We start from the raw sequence: 15361 nt of genomic DNA, 5'->3' as shown, positions 1-15361 counted from the left end.
AAAACTGGCTCCTGTAAGATAAAATGTCTAACCCCCGATGAGGAAGCGAGGGGAGAGTCAGGGCAGTATCGTGGGTGTAGTCTGTCCAATACAGTCCTCAGGCGCCTGCCCATCAGGAGCTCAGCTGGGGACTTATTGGTGACTGAACAAGGAGTTGAGTGCTGGCTCATCAGGAACCGCGAGAGTTTGTGGTGCCAGTCATCTTTGTTGAACCTTGCCAGGGCTTCTTTGGTGGTCCTGACGGCCCTTTCAGCCAGCCCGTTACTGGCAGGGTGAAATGGGGCTGTGAAAATGTGGCGGATACCCAGGTTGGCAGCGAAGCGGCTGAACTCAGTCGATGCGAACTGTGGGCCATTATCGGAGACGATGGAGTCGGGTAGCCCGTGCATAACGAACAGGCGTGTCAACACGTTGGTGATTGCTAGTGTGGTGGTCGTGGATCGCTGTGCTACGTCAATCCACTTGGAATAAGCGTCCACGACCACCAGGAACATCTTCCCATGCAGAGGGCCCGCTAGGTCGATGTGGATTCTAGACCAAGGGGCGCTGGCGTTTTCCCATCTAGTAGGGGTGGCAATGGGGGGAGCAGGACAGGATTCCTGGCAAATGTTGCAGGAACTTACCCAATTGACAATGTCCTCGTCTAGACCCGGCCACCACATGTAGCTGCGTGCTAACGCTTTCATTCTCACGATGCCAGGATGTCCCTCGTGCAACGCTTCCAGAACTCGGGTATGCAGTGAGGCCGGGATGACCACTCGAGTGCCCCATAGTAGACAGCCCTGCAGACTTGACAATTCCTGCATGCGAGTCTTAAAAGGTGTGAATTTGTTATCAACATTGCCACCCGGCCACCCCCTCCTCACCCAGTCGAGCACTTGGGCGAGTGTTCGGTCTGTCTTGGTTTTAGCAGCAATGTCCATGGCCGTGATGGGTAGGTCCAACTGGGTGATTTCAAAAATAGCGTGGACAGGAGCTGGGTCTTCAGCCGGGGCCGGCAAGGGGCAGCGACTGAGGGCGTCAGCGTGGGACAGTGTTTTGCCCGGGCGGTGTACCAGTCTGTAGGAGTAGGCTGCTAGGAAGAGAGTCCACCTTGTCATCCTCGGGGAGAGGACTTGAGGGGTCTGCTTGTCCCCGGCTAGGAGGCCCAGGAGGGGTTTGTGGTCCGTGACCAGCTCGAAAAAATGGCCGAAAAGGAATTCGTGAAATTTTTTCACGGCTGCAACAGCTGCTAGGGCTTCCTTATCGATCTGGCTATAATTGCGCTCCGTAGCAGAGAGCGTCCTTGAGAAAAAGGCGATGGGAGCTTCGGCGCCATTGGGAAGCCTGTGACTTAGTACCGCCCCGATTCCAAAAGGGGAGGCGTCAGCTGCCAGTACTAAAGGGAGGTTAGGGTCGAATTGAATAAGTACCGCCTCTGACGTGAGTAGTGATTTGACGGCGTTAAAGGCATGGTCTTCCTTGTGCCCCCAGTGCCATGGTGACTTTTTATCCAGTAATCTGTGTAGGGGTTCAGCTACTGATGCTTTATGGGGCAAAAAGGATGCGTAAAAGTTCAACAGCCCCAAGAACGCCTGCAGTTCTGTTTTGGAGGTTGGTGTGGGAGCTTCGTGGATTGCCTTAACCTTGGACTCCAGGGGATGAACGCCAGAGGCGTCAATTTTATAACCCAGAAAGTCCACCTGTCTAGTGGCAATGGTACATTTTTCTTTTTTCAACTTGAGGCCATGCTGTCTGAACCTCTCTAACACAGCTCGAACTCTTTGGAAGAGTTGGGGTCTGTCCCTGGCCGAGACTAAGATGTCGTCGAAGTAGGGTACTACACCAGGGAGGCCCTGCAAAATCCGCTCCATGAGGGATTGAAAAATACCCGGGGCCACACTTACGCCAAATTGGAGACGCTTGCATCGGAAGGCACCCCTGTGAGTGACAATTGTCTGGAGTTCCGCTGTTTGGTTATCTACAGGGAACTGCTGATATGCTTGAGACATGTCCAATTTAGCAAAAATGCTGCCTGGTTCGAATGTGTGTAATAAGTGCTGGATGACGGGCACAGGATAAGCGCTAACTTGAAGAAATTTATTGATTGTCGTCTTGTAGTCCGAGCAAATTCTCAGGCTAACGTCTTTTTTGAGGGGTGTGACAATGGGCATCTCCCACTTGGCGAAATCTGTTGGCTCAATGACCCCTTGTTTTAATAGTTTATCCAATTCTGCATCTAGTTTTGGCCGAATAGCGAATGGGACCCTACGCGGTTTTAGCCTGATTGGGACTGCTTGGGGGTCAACCGAGAATGAGATGGGGGTACCATTATAACACCCCAGCTCTTCGCTGAATACGTCTGAGTAATCAGCGAATAAGGAGTCAGTGTCTGAGGTTGAGACAGCATGGACTCCTGTTAGCCCTAGGCCGAGATGGGGAAACCAATCGAGCCCCAATAAGGTGGGTAGATTGCCGTTAACTACCACTAGAGGTAGGTGGCCTTTAAAAGCTCTAAAACTGACAAGGAACTTGCCTCTGCCAATTACAGGAATGGTCTTCCCCTGGTAGTCCTTCAGGCCAAACTGGCATCTCTGGAGCCGGCTAGTGGATAGGCTTGGTTGGAGCCTCTTAAGGGTGTTCCACGAGATAATTGAGAGCGCTGACCCTGTGTCAACTTCCATGTGGCACGGTTTACCTTCTAGGGAAACGGAGAGAGAAATTTTACTAACAGAGTGGCACATGTGCTTGGCAAGGTGGTGCGTGCGACAGTTCAGTACTTGCCTCTGTGGTCCCGAGTGCGAGGGAGGGTACCTTTGTGCTGCGCTTTGGGGGGCTTGGCAGACTCTCGCGATGTGTCCCCTTTTATGGCAGTTATTGCAGGTGGCTCCTTTAAACTTGCAGGTGGCCCTCTGATGAGATCCCCCACAGGCTAGGCACAGGGTGATGTGCTTGGGAGGACCGCTGTTTTCTTGTCTGGGTCCTACCTGCGGCCGTCTGTCATTGGATAGGCGGTGGACTTCGTTTTCATCACTGATGGGTTCCTCTGCTACCACCTCCTCGGAGTGGACTGGAAGTGATGTCAGCTTGGCGCTAGGGCCCTGGATTTCGGTGGCTGATGTTGTTGCCAACTCGGCTGCCAAGGCTTCCTCGACTGCTTGTGCGAGGTTGAGGTCTTTCTTTGTGAGAAGTCGCCTTTGCAGGTGGAGATCCTTGACCCCGCAGACTAATTGATCGAGGAGCATGTCCTCCAGGTAGGTTCCAAACCCACAATGCAGTTTTGCTGTTCTGAGAGCGGCCATATATTGATTGATGGTCTCCTTGCTCGATTGCTTCCTCAAACGGAAGGTGAATCTCCTGGCAATTTGTGAGGGCCTGGGGGAATAGTGGTTAGTGAGAATTTCAAGTAACTCAGACCACGGAACGTTTTTCAACTCACGAGGAGCCACGAGTGCTGCGGCCGTATCGTAGATGGTGGCCCCGCAGTAGATTAGGAAATACGATTTTTTCCGATGCTCCCCCGCATCCGCCAGGCCAACTGCATCGATATAATGATTGAAGCGGTTCTTATACGATTCCCACTTCTCCTCGTCTGGTTTAAACGCCGGGAAGACTGGATTGGAACTCATGGTGCTGGGACCGGTTGAACAACCTGAGGAAAAAATCTCTCTGGAGCAGCAGACAATGTTTTAGGGCCCGTGGTGGGCAAGTGATTTCAGCTCGGGAGAGGCTGTTTTAAATCCTCTCTTTCTCTCTGGGTTAACCACGTTAGACTGTTAGCCGTTGATGGTGTTTGGATTCGCGCCTGAGTGGGCGTCAGTGACTGGCTACAGTGCTGTGCTGTACCTTTTAGGTTTGAAATTCAAATGACAACCGTTTGAATTTCGCGCCTGATACAGAGCGGCTGCGGCTCGCAGCGCTTCACTTTCTCTGTAGCTGGGCTAACAAGCGGCTACAGACGCTTCTAACTTTCGATTCTGACCGCTCTCTCTGGCTGCGGATCAGCGTGTGCTCTTTTTGTTGGCTGACCACTCTCTCTGGCTGCGGATCAGCGTTCCCTTATCGCCGGCCGATCGTTCTCTCTGGGCTGCGGATCGGCGGCTAGTGACTCAGCGGTTGCATGGTGCTTCTGGTCGCCATCCCACCTTCGTCGCCAGTGTTAAGTTTGAGCAATGAGAGGCTGAACCAGAGCATGAGTGCAACAATACTTTATTAAGCAATAAAGGGCTGACCGTGCTTGCCACGCCTGGAACTGGCTCGCAGCAATCAGCGACTGGTTGGACCCCGCAGCCTGCTTTTATAGCTGGCTGCTGGGGAGAACCAACCAATGAGGAAAAGGGGAAGAACGCCCACTCAAAGTGAGTGGACCTGAGTGAGAACTCCTAGAGTTCTCAGGACATAACAGTTTCCATCTATTATTCCTTATCTTTAGGCACTTTAGAAAATAGCTTGACCCCCTCCTCTCTGTGGCAGCCCCTCAAATATTAGAAGACTACTATTATGTCTCCCCTGGTTCTTCTCTTCACTAGACCAGCCATGCCCAGTTACTGTAACCATTCTTCATATGTTTTAGTCTCCAGTCCTCTAAACATCCTGGTTGCTCTTCTCTGTACTTTTTCTAGAATCTCAACATCTTTTTTATAATGTAGTGACCTGGCATTCTCTGAAGTGGCATTGAATATCTTCTGGTGAGATTTTAGTACAATTAAAGGTGGTCAGAACAGTTGACATATCTGCTATCTGAAGTATATAGTATTAACAGTATATTGCTATACAGTTATTTGTCTTACAAAGTACATTCCAAACAACCATCATTATAGCCTTTGTGATCTATTGCACCAAGCATATCTATTTAAGAAATTCTGTGTTTCTTTATTTCTTATTTATTTCATTCATATTTGTTTACTGCCCACTTTTGGAAAACCATGGCAGATAACCACAACAAAAATTCTATCCAGTCAACAATAAATACTAAGTTTACCTGTATTCATAAAATACGAGTATCATAAATAATTAAAAACCTTATTTAGATCATAAAAATGTGTAAAACAGCTTATAAGCAAATAAAAAGCCTAGAATATAACAGATATTTCTAAAATTCTTCTAAAAACAAAGTACTGAAAGGCAGATCAAGCTTTTAGGAGTGAGAATTCCAAAACGCTGGAGCTGCCACTAAGAACACCCTTACCTTATTAAGTTCCCACTGCGTCCTCTCTCAGGTTGGTGCACCACTCTGTAGCTGGTGTTACATGCTCCCTTCAGAAAGTATTTGACACACCTCTAACCACTTTTATTCTGGACCTGTTTTAATTTCTGAGTTCCCCTTCAGAATAATGTGTGTTGAACTCCTCATTTTTATTCTATGTGAACCATATTGCAGAATGCATGAGGTACAACAGGTTAAAAATGATAGAGGTTTGTGGTTTGTGTGTTTGAGAGGATAGGTCAGTTAACAGAACTTTAGGATTCTTTCTGAAGCTGATGAAGTTAATTGTATAGTTGTTGAATTAGTAAGGGAAGAGAATATAATATTGCATGAGGTCAGGTATAGTCTAATTGTGGATTTCCAGTTGGACAAGGAATTGGACTAAATGAACAAAAGCCCTTCCAGCCCTTATATTCTTTGAGTCTACTCCAATCACATCTCTTTTTATGGCCCTGCCTGAAAGCAGCCTGAAATCTATCTTAAAAAACAATTTCATCCATGAGTGCTTGGAACTGATATGTCACTATCTACTCACCCTGACAAGAAATTTATATCTATTTCTATCTATGTACTACTGCCTTTTGCACCCTTCTTGGTTGAAGGAGTATTAATAATCTAACAACAACAACAAAAACCCTTCTCAGCATGTTCCTCCTGGCTAGAATCATCCAAAAGGCAGGTGGATCTAAAAGTAGTGATGGCTCAAATCCTTCCAAACACTCTGTCCTTGGGCTCAAGATACACAGAAACAAACTATATAAGTCAGTGTGTTTGTTGGGCTCCTCCTGCTCAACACACTAAGGAACATCTGTCTCCCAATATAAGTGACTGTGAAAAATCTTTTAAATTAGATCACATTAGGAAGTCACACACAGTGATCTTTCAGGTGATTTTCAGGTGACACAATAGAAGCAAATAAAAAAACATTTCTTTTTCAATGTCATATCATTGGTCCCCTGTTCACTTTTCTGTTTTTATCACTGTTTGTTCATCTGCTCCATGAAGAATAGTTCTTTAATAAACCAAGAAAATATGCAGAAGTTGTTCTGACCAAGGCTTTCTAAATGGTAATTATGCACACACTTATTTTAAAACAAAGGCATATTTTATTGCCACACTGGGAATTGTTTTCATTCCCAGCCGGAATTAATCTCAAACAGTCCCCTGAGATAAGCACCCACATTTCTTTTCTGTGACCTGTGCTGCCAATAACAGAAGTATCAAATGAACCAACTGAAAACTCACTGAAGTACAAAGAGCTTCAAAAATGAATCTGAACTGAACAAATTAGTTTACTTCCTGTAAAGGTTTCATAATCTTTGCCTGACTTTTATACCTTATGGGAGGGGCAATCACCTCCCAGCCTTATTCCCGAGTCGCCCCTTTTGTTTCAGCTGTTCTCGTCTTCTAGCAGCTCTGTGCACACATGCACTGGAACAGGCTCCCCTGGGACCTCTGCCTCGCTGCTGCCAGATTCTGAAGGCTCCGAAGGCAGCACCCCACTCCCAGATGGTTCTGGCCCCATCTCTGCCTCAGACACAGGACCCTTGTCCAAGTCCTCCCCAGACTCCCTGACTGGTGCCTGTTCTTCCCACTGTCCGATTCCGCTGCCGGCTGGTCCGGCTGCTGGCGAACCACAACAGAAGTTGCTTGGGAACCATATAATCAAATCACTCAACGTGCCACCAAGGCTGATTGTGCACATATATTTCTCTCTTCATCCAATTAGTGAGTTAAAACTATTGTTCGGATATGCTTCTGAAATAAACTTAGCTTTCTGTTCTGTTGACATTACATGCCGTATCTATTTTTACTGCTGTGATCCATGTCCTTGATAATCTGAAGGTTATTAAATCCTACTTTACATTTTGTATAACTGTTTTGCAACTGGAATTGGTTTTGATTGTTATCTGGGTCCAGGGGTGGGAGTCAAAAATCCCAACGACCTATTCGCTGCCTGATTGCTGGGTGGGCATGGCCATGGTGTGCGTGGCCTACCAGATCTTCCTGTTTCTGGCTTTTAGTGGGCCTCCAGACTGAGGGGAGGCCATTTTTACCCTTCCAAGGGTCTGGAGGGCTCTCCTAGGCCTCTGGGAGGGCAAAAACAGCTTCCCCTGGGCTCTGGAGGGCCACCAGAAGCCAGAAACAGGCCCGTTTCTGGACTTCCAGAAGGCCCATTTTCTCCCTTCCCAGAGTTTCCGTCAGGACCCTGCACTTACCTGCATTGCGTGGAGACTCCTGGGAAGGGTAGTGCGGGGTGGGTGGGTCAGCCGGTTGGTTGAAATACCAGTTTGGTGAACCAAATGCAACTTTAACATCTGATTCACCCAAACCGGTCCAAATTGGTAGAATCCCATCCCTGTCTGGTTCAAAATAACTAAGGAAGTTTTTTGAACTGCACAGGGAACTATTAATTTCTTACAGTCAACAGGATTGAAGTTAATATAGCAATAATTATGGATTATGCTGAAATGTCACAAAGATTCCTGAGTTGTTTGAAAACTGTAGTTGCTTGGAGTTTGTATCTGTGCAAATAACTGCAATTTCTTTTGCATTCATAAATGGTTATATCATAATTGTAACTATACTCTGCAAACTGGAGGATACACTATAGAAACTACAATTATCACTATAGCGTTTACTATGATGAGAGACAAGATACTGAAATATGAAAATATACAATATTTTGGATAACTGTATGCTCAGGTGTTTAAAAACATTCCTCAGATAGAAAACTTGTATTTCTTGAACTAATATTTTAGTCAAGTCCATATAGTTGATTATCTTTCAATAGTAAAGTGTCTGTCAATTAGAAAACAATTCGGATTTCTAAACAATTCAGAAATGGAATTTTTATTTTGATTATGAAAAATATAATAAAACCAAGGTCTAACTAAATGTGTTATATTTGAGATATGTGTATATAAATTTAATATATGTAAAAATGAATTGTATAATGTTGACTGACAGTTAATTCTTAATGTCTTGTCAGACTCCACATATAGCCTTAGGGGCAAAATATAAATGTGAACAAGGAAGATCTGTGTTTGAGGACTTTATAAAAGACAGAACCACAACAATTAAGAGTCACTTGGGATATATTTTCTGGTCCTAACTTTAGCAGTAGAAAAACTTATAAAAATCTGGCAAGGTATCTGATTCACTCAGATAGATATAAACTTATATTCTTTTAACTCCACCGATTCAATTCTAAACTAGCCCAATAGTTTCAAAAGACATCTGAACAAATGCATCTAATGGAGAGAAAAACCACTTAAGTAGCAAGGTTGTATGCGTTATTTTTCTATGCACTGAATAGAAAATCTTCCTAGGATACAGCCATCTTTGAAGTATAATCTGGTATTTTGACCCAAAATTTGCAGCATGTATCTCAACATGTATCCAACATATAAGCTTGGAGAAGCTGTAGGTTCACTAAATCTGAAATATTCTCCAACTTCTAGAATATTCCTAAAGCAGTGAGTTTTTGCATTAAATTTCTTCCTTCCTTCTTATTTCAGTGATAAAGGGTCAGATCAAACATGCACGCTCATGTGCACGCACACAGACAGACAGACAGACAGACACACAGAGATACATATACACACACACTTAGAAAGAGAAAGTAAAACAGAAGATATTTTCTTATATCCTTTTGCTTTAGAAATCATGGAGCATTTTATCATACTAAATGTAAAGAACTACACACCAAAAGCCATTGAGTAAAAATAGCCCTATATTCTGCTATATTTTAGCAAAATAACACCTGTTTTATGCCTCAAATAAGCAATCAGTAAAATAAACAGAGGCTGAAAATATTGCTGTGCCTTCTCAGCTGTTAATGTGTCATTGCTATGAGCTCCGAAACTATTATTTAGTAAAAAGCTGTTAATTTTTTTTAAAGCATGGCAAAAGATATATATTAGAACTGAATATTTGTTGTGATGAGTGATGTTAATTCAATTTCATGATTATTTTTCAATGATGTCAGCCAGTTAATGTCAAACAAACACAAAATTCATAAATTTCATATTTGTCTTAAAGCAAACACCAACAATGTCAGTACTTTTATGGAGAGTTAAATACACCTATGCTTTGCTTGATTTATGATAAAAATATTGGAGAAATCTTGTTCTGTTTTTTTATAATATCCTGCTCTTACTTTATCTAAAAGGACCCCTTGACTATTAAAAAAAAACATTAAAAAAGAATGACTTTTTGTTTTGCTATAAAGAAAAGCAGGAAATGATCCTCAGAATCAAATATTTGTTTTGCTACAGGTTTACTTCAATTTCCTGTGTTCTTTTTGAATAATATCAGCTAGATAATGTCAAAGAATAGTCAAGGACATTAATTTAATATTGCTTTTATTGCAATATCCAGTTACAGCAGCCATTTTGGAAACTTTTGAGTACAGATATACAGTAGTAGAATTCTGGTAGAAATTTCTACCAGAAATTTGAGGCTTTACTGATCGAACATGTTCAGCTTTGTACTTCATGCTGCAGTATTCAAATAAAACAATGGGACACCTTTTCAGTTTTCTATGCTTAGTGTTTATAACAAGGAACATTGTGCAGGGAAAATACAAATCAAATATCAATACAGGTAGTCCTCAATTAAGCCGCCACAATTGAAACCCCTCCCAACTCAATTTCTAAGGGATGCAGTTGTAAGTAGAAAAATCACATCACTGTGACAGTCAATTTTATTTCAGATTTCCTCCCCCCTACCTTTGAAATGCTCACCCAAGAAGGGAATTAACATTTGTATTTACATTCATTCATTCAATAAGGGTTTAGAAGAGAATAGCAGGTATACACCTTACACCAGCATTAGTTGGCTGTTTACCTAGATTGCTTGTGACCCCAAGCATGTTAGGTTAAAGCCAAAGCCAATGCATTCCTTTGGATGTGAATTCCTCATTGTCTGCCTGCTTACTGTCTTGTAATGCTTTACAGTCAATCTTTCCACTCTATGAGTGGGAAGGGGGAAAACCAAACAGGTATAGAAAAGATTGCTTAAAATTGGTAAAGGCCTGACAGCCCTTTAAAATTGATCAGGTCAAGAAACAGACACTACAGGGATTCAAAAGATGTTATTTTATTGTTATAGGGTATAGTAGCAGCATCTTGAATGTTTATTGTAGGGTATCTTGAAATTTTCTCTCTTATGCTGAACAAAATCATGTTAGTTTATACCTTGTTCATGCTTCCTTTTATCTCTGAACTATTTAATTCCTTGTCTAGGTTCTGCTGTAATGACTGGTTCCTTCCTTGTCAGCCCTCTTATACCTTCCCTAAAGTTACCTCTAAATTTCTTTATAAGAACTGACTCTTCCAGGTGGTTTTAAAGATTGATTGAATGAATGAATAAATGATTTGTACCATGAAAGTATTTTATTTAATATACTTATTATAATTGCTTTATTTTATTATTATCTATAAATGGTGGGAGTCTATTAGTGGATTGATTCTGCTCCCTTTCTTTTCATCTTCGTCAATTTTAACTAATTTAATGTAACTATTTAGTGTTTTAAAATGTTATTGTTTTAATGATTGTAAGCGATAAAAGATAGATGGCATATAAGTTGAGTAAATAAATAAATGGACTGAAGTGGTGATAATGCCATAAACAAACCAAGTAAAATATGACCTGAGTCCACATTTTCTACACTATTAGGGTTAAGACATCTCCTTTTCTTAAAAACTTTTAAAAATCAAATTATGTACTCAAATATTCTTGTCACCCTATCAGTGAAACTTGTTTTAAGAACAAATTCAGAGCATAGTTTTCAGGACTTTGCAGCAATCTTCTTAGAGATTTCTCACTGGATCCTATTTATTCTTTCTCAATGTTGTCTCCTATTTCAGCAATTTTCTGTTTGAAAGTTTATGCAGAAGAGTGACCAAAATACTTACAATAAATTATTTTATGCGTTGTGTCTTTAAAAGGAAGCAAGATATTGCATTCCTTTTTGAACAACTGATAACAAAACTGAAATACTTTCCTCACCTCGAGTTATCTTTTCCTTCTCTCAATTGCAGATAGTGAAATTATTCCTCCTGATTGCCTCCGTCCAAGATCCTTCACAGCTATCCGCCGACCCTCTTTGCGCAGAGAGACTGAGGATACCCGTCTATCTGTCAGCCTTTGTGATCTCAATTTACAGGAGGATAATTTCCAAGTCATGACCGCCATGTGTCCTATTCCACAGAATTCCCTCAACTCTCAGCATTCCCACCTCCTCCCATCTCAACTTGAAAGCGATCTCCGCTTCCATCAGCTCAGGGGAGCCCATATTAAAATTCTGGATGACCAGACTGTGGCCCGTCTGGACCATGCTCGAGATGAGAGAACTTTGGTTTTTACCAGCAGGTCGCTTAGAATCAATGAGACTATATTTGTCAAAATAAATAAATCCAACACTTCACGTACTGGGACACTGTCATATGGGGTAACCACTTGTGATCCTAGCACCCTGAGACCCAGTGACCTTCCTTATAACCCAGAGTCTTTAGTTGATCGAAAAGAGTTCTGGGCAGTCTGTAGAGTGCTGGTGCCTCTCCAGAGTGGAGACATCTTGGGATTCATGGTGAATTCAGAAGGAGAACTGCACTTGAGTCACAATGGAGCAAGTGCAGGCATGCAAGTATGCGTGGATTGTTCCCAACCATTATGGATGTTCTTTGGTTTACATGGAGCAGTGATGCAAATTCGTGTCCTGGGTATGTTTGTCTCTTCTTATATGCATGCTGTTATTTTGTCAGTGAATTAAATGACAGCTAGCACTAAAATACTGTATTGCAGGGGCGTCAAACTCATGGCATCATGACGTCGGCACATGAAGTATGCAACTTTTCTTCACTAAACTGCCCATGGGCATGGCCAGTGCATGACTCATCTAGCACATTGGCCTAGAATTTGACAGCCCTGCTGAATTGTGTAGCAAAGAAAAAGTTCTTTAGATTATGAGATCTGTTAGAATGAGAAGATTGAAAAGGCATATTTGTTTTCCAGTCCCATCAGCTTCAGCCAAATCTGAGCTTTGAATCAGCAGATGGAGAAGATAGTAATTATTTATTCTGACATCAAAATAACTTTCCAATCTTTCTTTTCCAATACCAATAAAATCTACTAAAAATACCTTGATAAAGCTCCCAATTTACATACAAGTGATAAGGAATAAGACTTAAAGAAATGATTTTTATGACCTATGATAGTAGTTTCTTTGCATTGTACCAAGTTTGTGATGAGTTCTGTTGCACTTTCTCAAATTTCCAAATGTATCTACAGATCTAAGTAGGAATATAATGACTATGGATTTTTGATACTTGTGCAATAATTGTCCCAGAAACCAAATTTAATCTAATTCTTATATTCAAGGTTGACTCAGCATTCCATCCTTCCGAAGTGGGTAAAATGAGAACCCAGATTGTTGGGGGCAATATGCTGACTCTGTAAACTGCTTACAGAGGGCTGGAAAGCTCTGTGAAGTGGTATATAAGTCTAAGTGCTATTGCTATAGCAGTAGCCCTAAAATATTCCTTTATCTGTAACTGTAATCATAATCAACTGTAATATATAAGATCAACTGTAATCAACTGTAATATATAAGAAACATATTTTCTATAGTTTAATAATTTGGTGTAGTTGAAGTGAGTAATTTTTTTTCAAATGGGGTTGGCTTTTCAAAAATATATTTTCATCCTGCACAGAGGATACAAATTGGGACAGTGGCTTAAAATATAGGTTTTGATTATTCTTTACTTCTTTTTTTTTTACAAATACGCCATCTGGTAAAGTTTGTGGACCACAGAAAAAGGATTGCAATGCTGCATAGTATACATGAAGTCTGGTTTGTCCTCCCTTGTTTAAGTCTTGTAAATATATATAGCAAGAATACATACAAGAAGACAAAACCCAGGATACGTGCTCCAGTGCAGGGGTCTCCAACTTTGACAACTTTAAGACTTGTAGACTTTAACTCCCAGAGTTCCTCAGCCATTAAAGCTGGCTGAGGAACTCTGGGAGTTGAAGCCACAAGTCTTAAAGTTGCCAAGGTTGGAGACCCCTGCTCCAGGTACTGAGGAACTGGAAGAGTTAATAAGAAAGGGAACAGACCATGAAAGGCTGGTGCTCAGCTGCACAAGGGTGGAATTTTTGTTTGTGTCAGTTGATTTTTTCTAAAAGGATTCTGTAGACTTCAAACAGAATATTAGACCTATTGCAGAGCCTCTCCTCGTGAACACATATATCAACTATTCTGCTTACATAGTGTAGCTGGAGGATCTCTTTGCTTTCAGTTGTTCAACAATCACAGGAATGTTGCTATGCTTATCATTGAAACAGCCACATTTCTTTTAAAATTCCTCTTTCAAATAGTAACAGGCTCTTTTAAATAGCAGATTAGAATTACTCCATCACAAGGAGAGTTTTGCCAATACAAAACATGAAATGTTTTTAATGAATCTCTTTATCTCACATTTTCTTCCAGATGCTTTCCCCAGGTTCTAGAGCAATCTTTTTAATTTGGCATTTGGGAAAAATGGATTTGTTAAAGAGACAGAAATTTAGTAGATCCATCTTTTCAGGCAATCCAAATGAATTTGGTGGAAATCAATTTAGAAGTAGTTTTCGTAGAATAGGATTCTGGCATACATAATCTGTTTTTTGTATATCTAAGAAAGAAATTAGCCAGATGTGTGAAGTACTGACTGACTCCCACCCATCACGTTCATGTTGCTCTTTTTCTTTGCGTGTTAGTCATATATTAGTAACGATAATTTGAAGATACAGAAATTTTGAATAAATATAATCTTCAAATTTCATTACTAATATACATTTGACATTACACAGTGTACTAAATTTTTCTTCTGTGGCAGCATCATTTAAACTAAAGTACTGTAAATTTGAAGTCGTTTTGTTCTTGTGACAGTGAAACATTTCCTTTGCAGAGCCCATCTATCTTCTGAAAAAGCTTAGAAATTTCTTGTTCTGCACTGTATTTTTTATTTGTTAAGGTTTTTATTTGCAAATCATACCAACTTGTTTTAATCTGGAATAAACATTTATATTGTTAATAGAAGGTAAGAAGCAAAATAAAGCTGGTTCAAACTGAAGTTCATTTTAAAACGGGTATTCAGAAATGCATTTGAGCATAACATTTGAACATCATAAATGATGGAATTGAAATTTATTTTATTGCAGAATCTGACCTTGAGATTCCCAAGTTACCTTTTTCAAGATTTTTGAGGGTAACATGATTCATAACTTCTTCCTTGAATGAAGTTTTCACGTGGTTATTCATTTCTCCCTTGATGCTATCTGTAGTTTCAAGAAAATAGATACAATCCAGCTGTAGTTCTAAGCAATGAGCTGCATGTAATAACTGGCTGTCTTGGATAAACCTATCTATTGCAAGGACAATCTTGATTAGTTGGAATCAGAAACATTCCTACCAGGGGGTGCTATGATTCCAGAAGTGCTATGTATCAAGTCTGAATGGGAGTCTTGTTTTCTACTCCCAATTCTTTTTTAATTATTATCTTCAGTTGGATAGGAACCATAATATTGTTGTGAAGCAAAACTCAGAGTCAAGTAGATGGCATGAAGATTTTACTTCCATAAAATGTCAGGGAAGGTCTTTTTCTGACTCTGGACCTGCTGTTCTTCAGTACAGATTAGGTAGTTGGGTTAAGGCAGTTTGTAACAGCCACCTCTGGGAGCCCTGAAAAGCTTCTGCAAATAGGTAAACCCTCCTCCAGACCAGCTTTTAATGCTTGATCCAAGTATTTATGTGAACAGCAGTTGTTGAAAGACCCTGTATATTTATCCCAGCCATGAAGAGGAAAGAAATACAGGGGATCCTCCTCTTCCCTTCCAATCACCAGCTCACAGGGATATGAGTGGTGTAGACCTGATAGCTGGCGAAATATTATTAAAGATGATAATAAAAATGGTAAGTTACAGTGAAGAAATTTTCAACCAGTATATGAAATTTAACTTTTGTACCTCTGTGAGAGTAGAAGTGAATAACTTTCAGAATCAGAATAATGAAATAGATTTGGATGAAACAGAATGTTACTAATTAGTGAACTTGTTGCCTTAATGTTCCTGACATCTTATGCTTGTATAGAATAAATTGGATACAGGGTGATTTATCATCTTTCTGAA

The 15361-nt window shown here is 41.1% G+C and overlaps 1 protein-coding gene across 1 annotated transcript in view; it reads left to right on the top strand.

Annotated features, from left to right (window-relative positions):
- Nucleotides 1-15361, top strand: part of NEURL1 (neuralized E3 ubiquitin protein ligase 1) — a 130751-nt gene that overhangs the window by 110477 nt on the left and 4913 nt on the right. Inside the window, exons 4-5 of the mRNA XM_087932644.1 lie at nt 11233-11954; nt 14740-14872. Of these exons, the coding sequence (XP_087788770.1) occupies nt 11233-11954; nt 14740-14872 (855 nt within the window). The remainder of the gene's footprint in view (nt 1-11232; nt 11955-14739; nt 14873-15361) is intronic.

Source organism: Pseudonaja textilis, chromosome 4, assembly GCF_049901715.1.
Source record: "Pseudonaja textilis isolate UNSWEBS1 chromosome 4, rPseTex1.2, whole genome shotgun sequence".
Taxonomy (NCBI): Eukaryota; Metazoa; Chordata; class Lepidosauria; order Squamata; family Elapidae; genus Pseudonaja; species Pseudonaja textilis.
The sequence above is the reverse complement of the archived record's forward strand: the minus strand, read 5'-3'. Positions and strand labels throughout refer to the sequence as shown.